We start from the raw sequence: 16,879 nt of genomic DNA on the forward strand, positions 1-16,879 counted from the left end.
CCTTTTAAATATGGAGAGCAATAAGCAGCATTTTCGTCATATTTTACTTTTTTACTTCAGAAAAGGTAAAAATGCTGTCCAAGCGAGAAAAAAAAATTGACAGATGTGTATGGAGAAGGCGTGTTAACAGTACGCCAGTGCCAGAACTGGTTTGCAAAATTTCGATCCGGCAATTTTTATGTCGAAGATGCACCACGGTCTGGAAGGCCGGTCGAAGCTGACAAAGATGCGATAAAGGCATTAGTTGATGCAAATCGGCGAATAACCACACGAGAGATCGGTGAGAGATTAAATTTGTCGAATTCGACTGTTTATGGCCATTTAAAAGGCATGGGCTTAACCTCAAAGCTCGATGTGTGGGTGCCCCTTGTCCTTACGGAGCGAAATTTGTGTCGTCGCGTTGACGCGTGTGATTCGCTCCTCAAACGTCAAGAAAATGATCCATTTTTTAAGCGGATTATTACTGGGGACGAAAAATGGGTTGTATACAACAATGTTAAATGCAAGAGGTCATGGAGCAGAAAAGATGAACCGGCTCAAAGCGTGCCAAAAGCCAACATTCACCAAAAAAAAGGTGATGCTCTCCGTTTGGTGGGATGTCAAAGGAATCGTTTTTTTTTGAGCTTTTGCCGGACAATACAACGATTAATTAAGAAGTCTATTGTCATCAGCTGGACAAATTGAATGATTCATTTTAAGAGAAGTGGCCCAAATTAATCAACAGGAAGGGTGTAGTGTTCCACCAGGATAATGCGAGACCTCACACAAGTTTGGTCACTGGCCAAAAACTTTTACAGCTTGAATGGGACGTACTGCAACATCCACCATATTATCCAGATCTGGCGCCTTCCGACTACTATTTGTTCCGGTCCCTGCAAAATTTTTTGGATGGCAAAACCTTTACCTCAAATGAAGATGTCAAAAACCACCTGAACCAGTTTTTTGCCAGCAAGGACCAAAACTTTTATGAGAGGGGAATTATGTTACTGCCAGAAAGATGGCAAAAGGTGTTGGACCAGAATGGCCAATATATAATTTAATAAAATATTTATTCATTATACGAAAACTGTCTTTCATGTTCCCCAAAAAAAAACGAAATGACTTTCCGAACAACCCAATATATCCTTGATTTAACGATAGCTTTTTCCAGTCCCTTGACAATCGTTAAATCACGGTTACACTGTAATTATATTTTAATGACTTTTGTTTTGGAAATATTTTTCATACTTTTACTTACCATATGTTTGAACGCCAAAGATTCACCCTTTCAGGGGAAATCTTAAAAGCTGTGTATGCCCAAATATTTATTTGAATTTACACTGGCTCAAGTTTTTGAAAGTTTCCTTTTTTTCTTAGAACATAGATCCTTCCAGTGCCTTTGTAGCAGTTATTGCCAAAAAACATAGAAACAGCACATCTTCTGAAGCTCCAAGTAAAGACTGTTCTGTCCAGACATCCAATGTAAAGTGATAATTTTCTTTATTTCAAACATTTTTTTTTAAATTTATGAAGATGAAAGTATGATCTTGCATCAGTCATCGCTAACTAACAGGTCCGCAAACACATAAAAATCTTCATAAGTAATTTGAAACAAATTATTACATACTCAATCTTATTTATAAAAAACAACATTTTTTCCATGTTTTAAATTTAATATTTCAAAATTATAATGAAAATTAAAGTAAAAAAAACAAACAATATTTAATGTATTCAGATTTTTCCCTAAATATTTGTACAATTAAGCAAGTCTTGAGGCCCTTCCAGCAAATTTTTCTATGCATTTAGAATCAAAATCTTCCTTTTCTACTTAGTATGGCGATAATGCTTTTTCAATAGATAGTAACAAAAGGTTATTTATATGATTTTAACTTTGAGTTGATCTTTTCTGTGTCTGGATTCTTTTGAGGGCTGAAAAATTACATTCAATTGATGCTATCATTGCTGGTATAGGTAGTTGATATAAATGTTGCTTGTGTCAAAAAACTTCCTTAAAAGGCTCATTCGAGTTTTCTTTACTAAAGGACTTGACCTTTTCATTGGCCAATTTTACGTAAAACACAGTTGCTGAAAAAATACTATCTATTCATTTTTTAGACCACACAATCAAAAATATTTGGAATAATTTTTCCTAAACCTCAAAAAACAAATGCATGAAAGCTGTTCTTTCTTTTTCAAGGAAAATTGCCACTTAAAAATAGAGTTGAAATATTATTAGCTCAAATGTGACCATGTAATAATGCAAACTTTGAAACTTGTTGCATAATTAGAAAAGGAAAAATGTTTAGCAAAAACAAAAAAATTAAATAGCACTTTATCATCCAGAAGAAATCAGACAACGTCACATTTCGTAACGTAGAGCAGCAGGATGTGCCGTTGCAACCGATAAGTAGAATGGTTTGAAACTCCAACAGTTAAAGAATTTGATTGCCTGAAGGTATTGAGAACGAGTGAGGGGAAACGCAGAGTGGATTCGCTAAATTTATATCTCTTTACCACGCCTCTTTTTTTTTTTACTCAAAAGATGGCAGCACAAGAATCAAATGATATTGGAAAAGTGATTGTTTTTCGACTACTTTCAGAGGAAAAAATTTAAAACGCTATGAATTAAGTTCTTCTACAACTAAACAAGACCTGTCCTTTTTTTCATGGTCATCAACACATCTATAGATGACCGGACGCCTCGCCGGTCTGGGTGCTGCACAAAAGTCTTGACCACTGAAAACACAAGAGTGCATTTTTAATTCTGCGGAATGGAGGGGATGGGAATCAGTGTTTGGGATATTTTTTGTCCTAATCATTTGTATAAATGCTAAGTTTTATGTTAACTGCATCATTAGACTTTGAACTATCCCCAATCAAGCAACTCAATCGGGAAGAAAACTGACATTATGAAGAAAATCGAACACCACGCCGTTATTAAGTCCCTGGCTAAACACGGAAAGTCTGTTCAAACCACTATGGAAGTATTGTCATTGGTTTACGGAAATCTTGCCCCATTCAAACAATGATTTATAAGTGGCATGGACTTTTTAAGCAAAGCAGAGAGTCGCTTGAAGATGACCCATGTTCGAGGTGGCCTATTGACCACTCCGGAACTTCTTGAGAAAGTAGAAAAAATTCTACTAGAAGATGCTCGGGTGAAGAAGAAACAAATCACAGAAATGGTTGAAAACCATTTTTTAAATCCTGCATGATCATTTTGACGTGACAAAGATCAGTGCAAGATGGGTGCCAAAAGTACTCACACCGCCGCAAAAGCAACAGCGTGTCGAATGTTTGTGTGAGTCTTTGGACCTCAGTAGTGAGGATAAGGATCATGTATGGGCCCGAATTTTTACTTTGGATAAATCTTGTGTTGATCATTATGAACCAGAGTCTAAGCAAGATTCCATGCAGTGGCATAAAAAAGGGACAGCAAAGTTCGCACAAGGTAAATGCCCAAAAAGTTTAAGGTGATACAATCATCTGGAAAACTCATGCTGGCGATCTTTTGAGAAGAAGGATTATTGATCGATTATGAAGATAAAGGTGCCTTTATAATGGGAGATATACAGATCTGCTTTAATATTAGAACAGTTAAAAGAAGCAATCAAAGAAAAATAAAGAGGAAAATTGATGAAAGGTGTGTTGCTCCTAAGTTACAATTCTCCAGTTCACAAGAGTCGTCTTGCGTTGGCCGCCCTGCACAAAGTAGGCGTTGATATTATTAATCATCCACCTGACTCCCACGATTATTATCTGTTCCCCAAAACGAAAAATGAACTTCGTGGGAAGAAAGTTACGAGCGATGAACAAATGAAAGCATTGAGTTTTACCCAGTAGAAATAGGACAGGACAGCAATTTAAAAGCATTAGTTTTATGAATTCCAATATGTTAAAATCAAATTTGTAGATATCAACTGCATACAACAACATGTTGCAAATGGTCTTCCGACCCGAAACACAAAATTTTGTAAGAATAGAAATGATAATGCTGCAGCAAATTGTGCGTGATGTCACACTGACAAATCAACAAGAAAACGTTATTGCTCATTCATCCCCAAACCCCCCCCCATTTTCATAAGAAAATATCCGAAACATCAAATTCAAAACAAAAAATGATGAAATGAAAAAAGAACTTTGTGACAAGAAATTTACAAGCAATGAATAAGTGAAAGAAGCAGTTTCAGCATGTTTTTTCAGAGTAAGGTTCATCATTTTTTTTAAGGTATAAACAAATTCACTGTTAGGTGTTAGAAGTGTATTAGAGTTTCAGGTGAGTATATGGAAGGAAAAAAAAACGTTTTTATTTGCTATCCTTGTTCTCTATTTCGAGAACTTAAAAACAATCACCCGTATGATCAAAAATATTTATTAAATGATATTTTTACATTGTTTTTCCCTGTGTATTGTATGTAAGTATCTAATTTTGATTTTAATTCATTTTAGCTCCCAGATGAGGATGAACAAATTGTGATATTGAGAAGCAGGGAGCTTGCACGTAATGCCTTTTCTTTTTGTTATGTATAAATGTTAATATGTAAGACCATTTACATTGTGCAGGGAAATTCAACCATATTACATGCCAGCAGTCATTATTTTTCCAAAACTGTTCCTTTAATAAAAGTTAAAATAAAGAGGTAAAATTTGGTTTTTCCTTATTGTGACTTTGTTAGATGTATATCTCATTTTCACCTTCAGTTTACTTTTCCCCAATAAAAAGTGAAATATAAAATTACTTTCCAATCATTAAATACAGGTCATCTCAAGGAGTACCTTTGATTTGTGTGCTATAAATGCAAAAAAAAAAAAAAAAAAAAAAAAAAAAAAAAAAAAAAAAAAAAAAGGTAATAACAATTAAAATGTTATTGTGTTTAAATCTAATTATAATGCATATGGGATCATAAAGAGTGTTGATAGTAGTATCTAGCCAGAGCAGAGCATTATGATGGTTATTTTATTTAATTATTTTTTTTTCAGATGGCTTTTCATTCATAAGCTCTCATTGTTCATTTTACTTACCTATACCATTTGAAAAGAAGCTTTTTGTAATCTCAAAATATTTGGCTGAGATTTAATTGGCATGTTTATCCTTTGTAACATAATTATTACTGTATTTATTTAGGGCACATATGTAAACATTTTATTCCAATGTTAATTTTATATTTTGTTTCTTCATAATCTATCATTATTTTTATTCCTGAGTTTGGTTGATCATGGTTGAAAACTGCAACAGTTACAAGAAGAAATTTTATATTATGTGTAAGGCTCCCAGTCTTTTCTTTTGATGTGAGAATAAGTGACAGAGAATGTTGAATTTGAATTTAGGAAACTTTTCTTTGTAGTTGTGTAAGCTGTAAGACAGCAGTTCACGACCTTTTAGGCTCTGCGTCCCCCTTAGAGCACTCATGTGAGCTCACCCCCTCTCCCATTAAGCCATCTTATGTGGTTAACACAAGGATACAATCAAAAATTTTAAACTGAAGTTAGTTGGGGTAGCTAAAGCTGACGATTTAAAAAAATAATAGTCAATTGCGGACAAAATTTTTGTTACACATAACTTTATTTTGAACTTATTCGTATTAGAACACATGCAATCATAGATCTAAGTACAAATAATTTTTAAGTAATCTAGGATCTAGGTGAGGTTGGCATGCAGACCAGTCTTTTTCTCAACATCAAAAAGGGACTAAACAGTTTTCTCTTGACACGTTTTTGAATTTTAAGTTGTTGCTTCTGAAAAAGCGTTCCTCTGGTCCCTTTTAATGGCTATCCTTGCTCGACATTTTTACTTTATGCCTGTGAGTGCTACCAATACAGATTCACAGGGATATGTGGATTAAAACTGCACTAAACACTTCAAAATGATAATTATGTCAAAAGTATTTACATGTGACCTCAGAATTGAGTAAATTATATTAACTTTTACTTTCTTTTTGGACACATTCACGCCTTCCTAGAAATTCTTCTATGACCCCAGGTTGAGAATCCCTGCTCTAAAATATTAAAACTTGATCATATATTTTTACTGAATTGTTGTTTTCCCTCTTTTTAGGTAAAGGAAATGCTTTAGCAACTTTAGGTTTATATTCCAAGGCTGTAAACTTATTTAGTGAGTCTATTAAGGTGTATCCTGCTGAATATAGGTACTTTGAAAAATTTTCTCACTTTGATATTCTTTGATTTCATGCAAGAGTAGATCCACTTCAGATTTTGGAGGGTCATGAATAAGAGGTCTAGGGAGAAATGTTTTGCAACCATGTGTTTCTTGTGTTTGCAACCAAGGTGTTCAAACCATGTCCATATGTTTCTAAAACACAGCTGTATTCTGTCGTTGGTTTCTTGCAGTGAACCCCCCCCCCCCCCACCCCACATGGGTATGTGCCTGAGTCCATGTGTGTGTCTATTAGCTCTAACAACCGCAATTGAAATGTATTTCATTGGTCTACTTTTTGATGCAAAAATTTATTTTTAACTGTTATAAGAAATGCTGGGATTATTTAGCTGTTGAGGGTCTTAAATCAAGGATTTTCAAAGAGATCAAGGAGTGTTCAAAAGTTAGAAAAGGAGAGATGAAAATATTTTTGAAAATAGTAGAAACACAATAAAAAAAAATCGTGAGTTTTAAGGATGGTACAGAATTTTTTTGAACTATAATCTCCTGTATATATGGATAAATTGCACGGATCATCTGCTGAAATACTTATAGCTATAATTTCGATGTGCTGAGATAAAACAGAATCAACTTTTACTAATATCAGGGTTTAAGCTAGGTTCAAAAGTTCTTTAGCATAAAAGCTAAAATTAAGGAAAAAGTTTTAGCAAAATGCTAAAAAATGTTTACATTCTCATATCTTTCTAAATGCCTCTGTGTTTCATCTCCAGTTTAAAATAATTGAAAATTTCTTCTATGATATCTTTAAAGCAATTAGTACAGCAGCGTTTTTTTAAGCATAAAATAAAAGTCTTGGATTATGCTTATCATTAAGAAAACATATGTTTGGTTTTTAGAAAATTGCACTCTCCTCCTACTAATAATGCAGTTTTTGAGGGGACATAATGCTGTATAAGACAAAGTATTGGAACTTGATTGTAATTTAAGCATCTTTACTGAGATTTAAAGATTAAGTTGACTATCGCCATGCGTGCTTCCTGTCTTGGATTATAAGTTTCCTTTTTTTCAAATTAACTTATTTTTTAGTTGAGCAAAAAAGCGAAAGTGCTTTGCTTTACTTTCGCAATTGAGATAGTGTTTTCGCATTTTGCGAAAAATGCGATCGTAGCATAAACCCTGACTAATATCTTAACAAAAGGCAAAACAAGCCATCTGAACCAAGAATATGTTATTAAAATATGTTTTGATTTTTTGATATGTAACCAGTGGCAAACATATTTGAAAATACATGCCAATTTTCCAAAGCATACTATGGGAAAAAATCTACAGAAAAAGTTTGAACTTGCTATGAAGCATTAAAATTGTCATTCACTTCTCTGTGCTATAAATTAATGCATACAGTGGTGATCAGAATTACCGTATTACCCAGCATCATCCGGCATGCAGCAAAATTCAGGGGTCACCAGATTTTCAATAACATTTACCTGGTCCTTTCCAGCATGCCGGAAAAATTGAGGTTAGGAAAAAAAATGTATACTATAAAAAATATATTCAGCTTAAAAATGAATATAAGTTCAATACATACCTTATCAATATTATTAAACAGTTTAATTTTGTAAAAATATTCGCTAACAATGTCATTTGTTATTTTAAAAAGAAAAATATTATTTAATAACGAATGATTTTGTAAAAATTAAATTGAAAGTAAGTAAGCAAACAAACATTTATGCAGGAAGTTACCGCCCCTAAACCAGTGCCAAAGAATTTACCATACCTATTCAATATATAAAAATTAAAGTTACCTCTGAAAGGGGGAACCTAAAATAATTTATTTAAAAAAATATGAACAAATGGCAGTAAGGACGATTGCTTCTGTATTGATTACTTTATTGCCACATAATCAAATTCATTAATAATGACCTACCATAAGTAACAAGCACATATTATATGCAATACACATTTTTTTTTTTTTTTGAAAGAAGGTTTCTTTCGTGATTTATTTATTTTTCTCCTTACAATGGTTTGCTTTCTGATTAAAACTGAATTGGGAAATATACTTTTGTTTTGTTGCAAGATAAACCTTAAATTATCCTGCATGCTGGAAAATTGAAATTTCCCGGCATGCTGGTCAACCTCGCTTTTTTCCGGTATGCCGGATGATGCACGGTAATACGGTATAAGAAGTGCAGAAAAATTGCACAGAAAAAAAAACTGGAATAATTCAGTGAAACTCATCCACAAACTGCTCTTTTATGCTAGAAATCATTGTGGAATACAGAACATTTTAAAATAGGAAATATAAATGTTTATATTTTGTCTTTTCTGTTCATTTGGAATCTACACACTTTTTAACTACATCCTCTGAATTTTTACTTAATTAGTAAAATGATAATTACAAATTATTTTTAAAAAAGGATATAAAGTAAACTGTCAAATGCTTGTTGCAGAGTTCTGCTTTATTTAAAAAATAAAATGTATTATTTAACACAAAATGCTTTTCTTTAGGAAGTTTTTGCATGTGTTCAATTGTTATGGTTTTTCTTTTTTTTGAAAACGTTTTTAGTTCTTTGCTCAAAATTTATTTTCATTATTTTTCTGAATTACGTCCTATTTGTGTAACCATTTTTTTAAATTTAATCATTATATTTGTATATTTTGTTTAATTTAGGTTTTATGGTAACCGTTCCTTATGCTATGAACGCATGGGCCAATATGAAAGGTAAGTTGAAATATTGTGCCTTAGAGAGTAGATTTTTGCAAAGCTTGTTATAAATTAAAACAAAATTAATTCTCTTGTCGATGCTAGATTTATTTTTATTCAAAATGAATTTCTTATTTTCTTTTGGTGTTGAGAAATTGTAAACATAATTTTTTAAATCTCATGTAATAAGTTTATTCATTTACGTGCTTTTTTCACTTATACAAGGTATAAATGAGGCTCTTCTCGAATAGAATATGTAGTGTTCTAGATATTTGAAATTTTGGAGAAAGGATTCACTTTCTGGATCTGCTAGTCTTTTAAGTATCACTGGGACAGGTTTGTATGTTATTTTAAGCACCCTGTGGAGGAAAGTACGTGGGATTTATGATAGTGCCTATCCCATTTGGTTTTGCAACATGTAGCTAGTTATTACACTGCTTCTGAGATATAAGCATTTTGGTTAAACAAACCAGTGGATACACATGCTACACTGTACTTTGGAGAGGTCTCCCAAGTGTTCTTCCCTACTGATTTCTTTTATTAGTAAATGTTTGACTTTTTAAAATTCATACTAAAGTAAATATACAGTCTAGCTTCAATTCAAGGATACCCGTTTTAATGATTTCCTCAATTTAATGATACATTTCACTGGGGCGGATTTGGCTGCACTGAATGTCCATTAGGGTGGGCCGAAAAAACTTTTTTTGGAAATCTGTTTTTGGATAGTGCGGAAAAGTTGCTGTATGGGCCCGTTATTATCCATAAAAAATTTCGTTAAATTTGTTTAATGTTTAGCCAGCGCTATTTGACCTTGAAAAACTAAAAAAAAGGGCAAAAGTGCATTTTTTCAAAAAAAAAAAAAAAAAAAAAAAAACAAAGAGGAAGGGGGGTCAAAAATAAAAGTTTGAAGCTAGTTTCATCAAACATTAGAATTATCTGTCAGTGAATTAGTTGAAATCCTCAAAGATTTTTATACGTTTCGTAGAATATTTAGCTACGCTCCTTTAAGACTGAAACATGGGAAATATGAATTAAAAAAAAAATAAATAAATAAAGTAATTTCGAAATAAGTAAATACTGAAATCTTAAGCAATACGTTACTTAGAAAAAAACTGAAAATTCAATCAATTTTATACGACATTTGTACGCCAATTTTAAAAAATGCACACACTCAAATAAAAAATAGTTACAAAAGACGCTAATTTTTTAATCTTCGGTTCCAATTGTTTTTCCTGGATAATAAACGACGCTCTACTGCTTCTACTATTCCTAAGATTATTGAGTGATTACCATGATTTTATCTTATTATTCTAAATACAATAGCGCAACAAAAAATGCTATCAAAGCTAAGCAAATTTAAAGCAGAGGCTACGACTTTGTTTGACATTTGTGCCTGCAAATGCGTAGATTTATATTCGTCCAATTGCAGAAAAAAAAGCAAAAGTCCCTGATAGAGAAAAGTAATTTCTAATTGATCAAAGGACAGTAAGAAAAAAGGCTATTGGAAAAGTGGATAAGGTAACAACCCAGAAACTACGAAAAAGAAAAAAGATGCCAGAAAATTTAAACAAGTGTTGCTTTGGATGAGAAAGACATATCAGTACCCAGCACAAGTGGATTGAGGGTTAACGAAAGTCATATTACATTGAATGAACCTGAAACAGAGCTTGAATCAGGAGAAAGCACAGAAAATACAGATGACGATTTTAAATTGAATTATCCACTTTCAAGAAAACGTAAGCGAACTGATGCGCCATCAACAACGACAAGTCAAATGAGACTTTCTATGCCTCATACAGCTTTAGCAGCAGATAACTGGCGCTTCAAACAGAGCAGTGGCTAAAATTGCTACAGCAGTTCTCATTGATTTCGACTTAGTTTCTCCTAAGCAACAAAAATATATAGTCGATAAAAACAAAGTAAGGAGGGAAGTCGATAGAAAAAGGAGCGAGCTAAGAGAAAGGAATTTAAGAGCAGTTAAAGGGGGAGCTATAAAGGGTTTGTATTTTGACGGCCGCAAAGATGACACCCTTCAAGAGAAATCTGGCCATCAAAAATTAGCATCTGAAGCACATGTAGCACTATAGAAGAACCAGGTAGCAAAAACATCGGTCATTTATCACTAACAGTTGGCGAAAGTGCAAAAGAAATTTCGCAAGGTATTATAGGCTTTGCAAAAAAGTATAATATGAGCTTGCTTAACTTATCGGTTATTGGATGCGACGGAACAAATGTAAATACGGGATGGAAAGGTGGAGTAATTCGTTTACTTGAGACATATCTCAAAAGGCCTTTACAGCGAAACATATGTCTGCTGCATACTTGTGAGTTGCCACTGTGACATCTAATTCTGGAAATAGACAGTTGCACAAAGGTGCCACATTCATATTCTGGAGCTATCAGACAACTTCTTAGAGATTGTAAAAAAAATCAGGTTGTCAAATTTGATAAAATTGACTGCAATCTTCTGGTTTTGGACATGGAAGATAAAAAAAATTAAGTACTAAACAATAATACTTGTATAGAATCTGTCTTGCAGTAAAAGATGGTAGTTGTCCTTCTAGCGTGGCTGACATTAGCCCAGGCAAACTCAGTCATGCGCGATGACTGACAACTGCAAACCGTTTGTTACGCTTGTATATAGGCACTCCAACTCCATCAGAAAATCTTACAATTCTTGTAAAGTATGTAATGTTAGTTTATGCTCCAATGTGGTTTGAAATAAAAATGAAACCGAACTGCCAGTATAGTGCCCAACATTTTTGGAAAATGATTTCTCTTGCAAGGCTGTTTCCAGACCATGTTAAGGAGATCTCTCAAATAATGCATATTTCGCTCATCCTGAACAGCTACTGTTGACAATGTTGTTTGACTTAAGAAAATACATTCGGGAATTAACTGTTCGGCGCATTCAGAACTCTAGAAATAAGAAGACGAGGAGCTCGGATGGCGTACGATTTTTTAAGCGTCCTAAACTTAATTTTGAAATTGTTGATTATATTGATTTCGGCAAACTGTGTTGTAACAGAGCCACATCTTACAATGCATCTAAAAGACCAACAATTGAAAGAAATGTGCAAAGAACAGCCGACAGAGTTCACTTCGAGAAATTTCCCTGTCACACACAAGCTGTGGAACGTTGTGTGAAACTAATAACCGAAGCTGCAATAAAAGTTCGTGGTGAAACGGCAAGAGATGGATACATTCGTGCCAAACTTCAAGCTAGGAAAGAACTTCCATCATTTGATAACAAGGGATGCATGAGGTATTGAAAATCAAATTTGAAGATTTCTTTTTCAAAATTTTATTATCTCTATATGTAATTCTAGAAAATGTATGATACTATTGCGTGATAATAATTACTATGATTAATAGTGCTATTTAATTAATTAGTCTATGATTTAATTTTGAAAAATAATTTTCACATTGGTTTTTAAAGAAATTCAATATTTTTAAATTTTTCTCCAATTTTTGATGTCGGAGAGGTGCGGTTAAATGCTCATTAAAATCAATGAAACATTTTATGGGCTCGAAGTGGCTCATTATATAACATTTTCGGTGCATTCCAGCAAAATATTTGAAATTTAGTTTTAAAAAAAAAATTCATTTTTCTCTTTTTTTTCGGTTTTTTAGTGTCAAATAGCGCCGGCTAGATATTTTTTAATATCCAAGAAATTTTTTGTGAGTGCTAACTAGCTCACTACGCAACTTTTGCGTGCTATCCAAAAATTGATTTCGAAATTTTTTTTTTCGGCTTATTTCGGCCCACCCTAATGTCCATGCCCCTCAATTTATCCTTGATTTAACGATAACTTGTTCCAACCCTGATTTTACGCCCCCCGAATCGCCGTTTCCCCCAAATTTCATGTTTCTTCATAAAGCCCCAACTTTTCCATATTACTAATAATGTTATTTAAACTTGGATGGAAAGTTTGTTATTTATGAATTTGACGCATTTTAAGTTTTCAATGGGAGGGAAAAAAAGGAAAAATGTTCTAAAATTAGCAATATGTTTCCTTTGTGCTTTTCATAGCTAATACACACTGTTAAAAGTAAATTTATGAAAACAAATGCTACTGCTTCATTCGGTTATATTAAAGGGTATTATGGACTATTTTCACCCTAAATTCTTGGATTCACAACTAAATGTGTTTAAATGATCTAAAATGGCATGCATAATAATGTTCTTTTCGTAAAATGTGGATGTTATACCTTTTAAAAGAGTCATCTTTACTGCCTTTAGTTTTTTTCTATTTGATTTTTTGCTTTCTATGCGTTTCCTGTATTTTACATTTTTTTAACCCAGTTCCTTGAGAAACACAAAATTGGTGTTTTGCTGAATATAGATTTTAATCTGAAAAAAAAAAAAAAAAAAAAAAAAAAAAACATAAATTGAAAATTGATTTTTCTTTTGTGTGAGCTATGGCAGGAATTAAAACATTTAAACAGTCATATGTTGTTATGAAAATTGCATATTCATGCATGTTTGGGGCATCTTCAAAGAGTTGGGAAAATATTGAAAAAGCTGTTTTCTTATATGAATTCCCTACCCAGTATTTTATGATGTAAGTGTTAATGTTAATTAAATTAAAAAGAAGTTAATTAGTCAACCCCCTCTCAAATCCACTGATCTAAAAATAACAATGTTTAAGTGTAAACAAAGAAAATTGCTGCAAATTGTTGAATAAAAGTTTAAAATGGAAGTAACATTATGAATGTTAAATGTTGAAAAGAAAGAACCAATTTTTTATTTTAGTTTTTGTTCCAAGGTTTAATCTGCTAATATTTAATCTGAATTAAAAGTCAATCATAAGACTTTTTAATTTATGCTTTACTGTTGCCATATTGACTTTATTTTGCTTTCTGTCTAGTATGCTTTTTATTAACCTATTATTTTGAAGATTTTTTACAATTGAGACAGTTAGAGGCAAAAGGCTATATGTGAAATGTAAAATTAAAAATGTGGAGATAATCTATACCCACTGTGGGAGAACCTCTCCTCTTTTATGGGGCAGAAGATAATACTGTGCAGCGTAATTTGAAAAAAACTTCAATGAAAGCCTGCCTAGAATCTAAACTTTGAACATGTTTTACTTAAAAAATATCCACTTACATCCCTTTGCTAATCACAGCCTTAATTTAGATTTTTTGTTATCATGTGTCTGAAACTTTGTAGTTATATAGTGTCAACTAAAAAGTGAAAACATTAGTCCTGAGCAGAAGCCTATCAAACCTGAAGCTTCCAACAAACTAAAAATAAAGAAAGATATTTACTAAAATACACAGGGCCCGACTAACTAAAAGTGAGGCCCTAGGCCCACAATAATTTGGAGGCCCCCTGAAGACTCTATAGCGGGATACGGTGGTTACAGGTTTGGTCCCCATCGAAATTCATTTTTGGGGCCTCTTTGTCTATCCCAGAATTTTACGTAAATCTTTAACCATGTGCATTTATGAATCCCTTTAGGGCCCCTCATAGTTGTGACATGGTTAATTCGCTAATAGCAGAATGGATAAAAATTCTCCTTTAAGGAAGTTTTTTGCAATTAATAAGTTGCTATGATTATTTTTAATTATTATGCGTAATTGTTTAAGAAATTTGAGGCCCTTTAGGAAGATGGGTCTCCAGGCCCAGGTCTAGTTGGCCTGTGCTATAATCAGGCCCTGAAAATACATAAAACTACTTGCTTTTGTGGTAGTTTTATTAGGTACCATCATGTCGTTTTCTTTTGTGCATAATTAATAGTGCTCTTGTAAATTATGACGTGACTTTTGCTGTATAATATTACACTATGCATAGACAAATTAGTGTCCCGATATCCACAGAAATCTAAAATTTATAAATTGCTTTTTTTCAAGCTGTACATGGATGTTCCTTTTATTTGTGATTCTTAAAAAAAAAAAAAAAAAACCTTTCCTATGAAAAAAGTATCAGAGTGTGAAGATGAAAAGATGTTAGGCCTATGTGTACCAATTTGCATGAAAAATATATTTTCACCAATTGTCTGTAGAAAATACATATATTTCTTTCAATATTTGTCTGGAACTATTTTTTATTTTTTGGACTTTTCTTTTAGAGCTTTAAAAGATGCAGAAAAATCCATATCTTTGTGTTATACATGGCCAACGGGGTACTTTAGAAAAGGTCAAGCTTTGCTAGGTCTTCAAGTAAGTTTTCTTTTTATTTTTCTAGATTTGAACAATTATAAATTTGTAAGAAAATTATTTTCGATGGAGTGGTATGTTCAAGAAGAGACCGCATCTCCCCCTTTGAAATCAAAATTATGCGTCCCCATTTTTTTCTCCTATGTGGAAAGTATTGTATTTGCAATGTAGATATATCTCAAATTTGGCATAAGTTTCCATTTTACTCCCCTCCGCCTCAAATGAACTTTGATTCGTATTTTTGGCTCATCTGCGTGTACATATGTACCTTCGACCATATGGACTTATTCCCTGGTACTTAAGAATAAATTTGGATCTATTTTTTAGTTATTTTATTTTAGTTCCTGTACTTTTCCGAATTCTGTATTTTAATGCCTACGTCAATCTCAATTTTAGAAGTATGCTCTTGCGGAGGAATGTTTCCTGATGGGGCTGAAATATGATAGTAAGGCTAGAGAGGTTTTGACAGATTTACGCAAAGTTAGAATTTTGCAAATTATGGTGAGTTGACTATTGTTAGTAGTAATATAACTTTATACTATTTCATTATACTATTTCATTCTTTTTTGCATTTCTTTCAATATTCAGGAAAACTTGCAAATCTGGAAAATTTCAGGAGATATCAGGGTCTTTTAACTAAAAAAAAGGATCTTGTTAAGAAAAGAAAAAATCTTCAGCAAAGGTCTTAGATTTTTAAATACATATATTATTGAGTAAACCAGATGATATTTTTTTACCACCTCTCTTCATATTATGAAGTTGTGATTGTTTCATCAAAAATCTATTTATTTTTCAATATAATATGAGAAGTTGAGAGAGGAAATAGTGATGGCAAAATATCCTTTTAGTGATGTGTAATAGCAAAAGAAAAAATTAAGACGGTCAAGAATTAAATAATGTCATAGAAAACAAATATAATGGGCAAAATTATGGAACAGTTTTTGAATATGTTTAGTTTAGAATAGCAGGGTGCCCACCTGGGGGGTGGGGGATCATGTCGCAGAGTGTGTCATTGAAATTTTTAGGGAGATTGTTTTAAGGGTTTTTTTCTCTTTTTTGAGGGGGGGAGGAGGAGGCACCTCTGAGAATGGAAGACATAAATCTAACCTGAGGGTTTAATCCAATTTCATCTCCTCAAAGTTTCAATGTGTGAAAATGGAAATTATTAAGACCATTCAGGCATTCTGCAATATAAATTACAAATTATTTTCAATAAGTTTCAGAATAGGACCTGTTAATATATTTTTAATTGAAGGGAGAACATTGATTTAGACTATACCTTTTTTTTTGGTCTGCAAGGAAACAAAGTGTTGCTTTTGAGTGGTGCTCAGAGAAAGCACCCCCCCCCCCCATTTTGTTGCATATTACTTTCATTAATGATGTTTATGGAAAACTTGGGACATCAGTAATTTTGCTGATAATACTGAAGTTTTGGGTATTGGTTGCTAACAAGCAAGGGTATATTCAAAATCTTTTTTTCATGGGTGAAAAACAACGATTAAACTTGTGAAATAATGCGTATGGGATGACTTGCCATATTTCTGAAACCTTCAACCAGGACACTGGAATGCTCCCCCCCCCCGGAGCTTAGCGAGTATTCAAAAGGGTACACAACCTTGGCTGTTTTTTCAGAGTGTTTTGGGGGTAATTTAACCTCAGTGTTATGAATAATTGTTTACTTAATATAAATCTAAACCAGAGGAAATCTTTATTCCTTACATGTTATTATTTAAAAGTTACTTAAGTGAGAAGAAACACATTGAATGAGGAATAAAATTTTGAACAGTATTAACATGTACTTTTCAAGGTTAGGACTTTTTTAGAAAGTCTCCTTTGGTTTTAATCTTGTTGTAAAAATCTTCAAAAACTAATCCGATATTAATTTTGCTGGTCAATGTTAAAAATGACAAAGTAATTTT

General features: G+C 32.7%; 1 protein-coding gene across 1 annotated transcript in view; it reads left to right on the forward strand.

Moving 5' to 3' along the window:
- Nucleotides 1-16,879, forward strand: part of LOC129229628 (uncharacterized) — a 58,700-nt gene that overhangs the window by 20,128 nt on the left and 21,693 nt on the right. The window contains exons 7-12 of the mRNA XM_054863982.1: nt 1,357-1,461; nt 4,429-4,480; nt 6,035-6,125; nt 8,763-8,813; nt 14,873-14,963; nt 15,357-15,461. Of these exons, the coding sequence (XP_054719957.1) occupies nt 1,357-1,461; nt 4,429-4,480; nt 6,035-6,125; nt 8,763-8,813; nt 14,873-14,963; nt 15,357-15,461 (495 nt within the window). The remainder of the gene's footprint in view (nt 1-1,356; nt 1,462-4,428; nt 4,481-6,034; nt 6,126-8,762; nt 8,814-14,872; nt 14,964-15,356; nt 15,462-16,879) is intronic.

This window comes from Uloborus diversus, chromosome 9, assembly GCF_026930045.1.
Source record: "Uloborus diversus isolate 005 chromosome 9, Udiv.v.3.1, whole genome shotgun sequence".
In the NCBI taxonomy this organism is placed as follows: Eukaryota; Metazoa; Arthropoda; class Arachnida; order Araneae; family Uloboridae; genus Uloborus; species Uloborus diversus.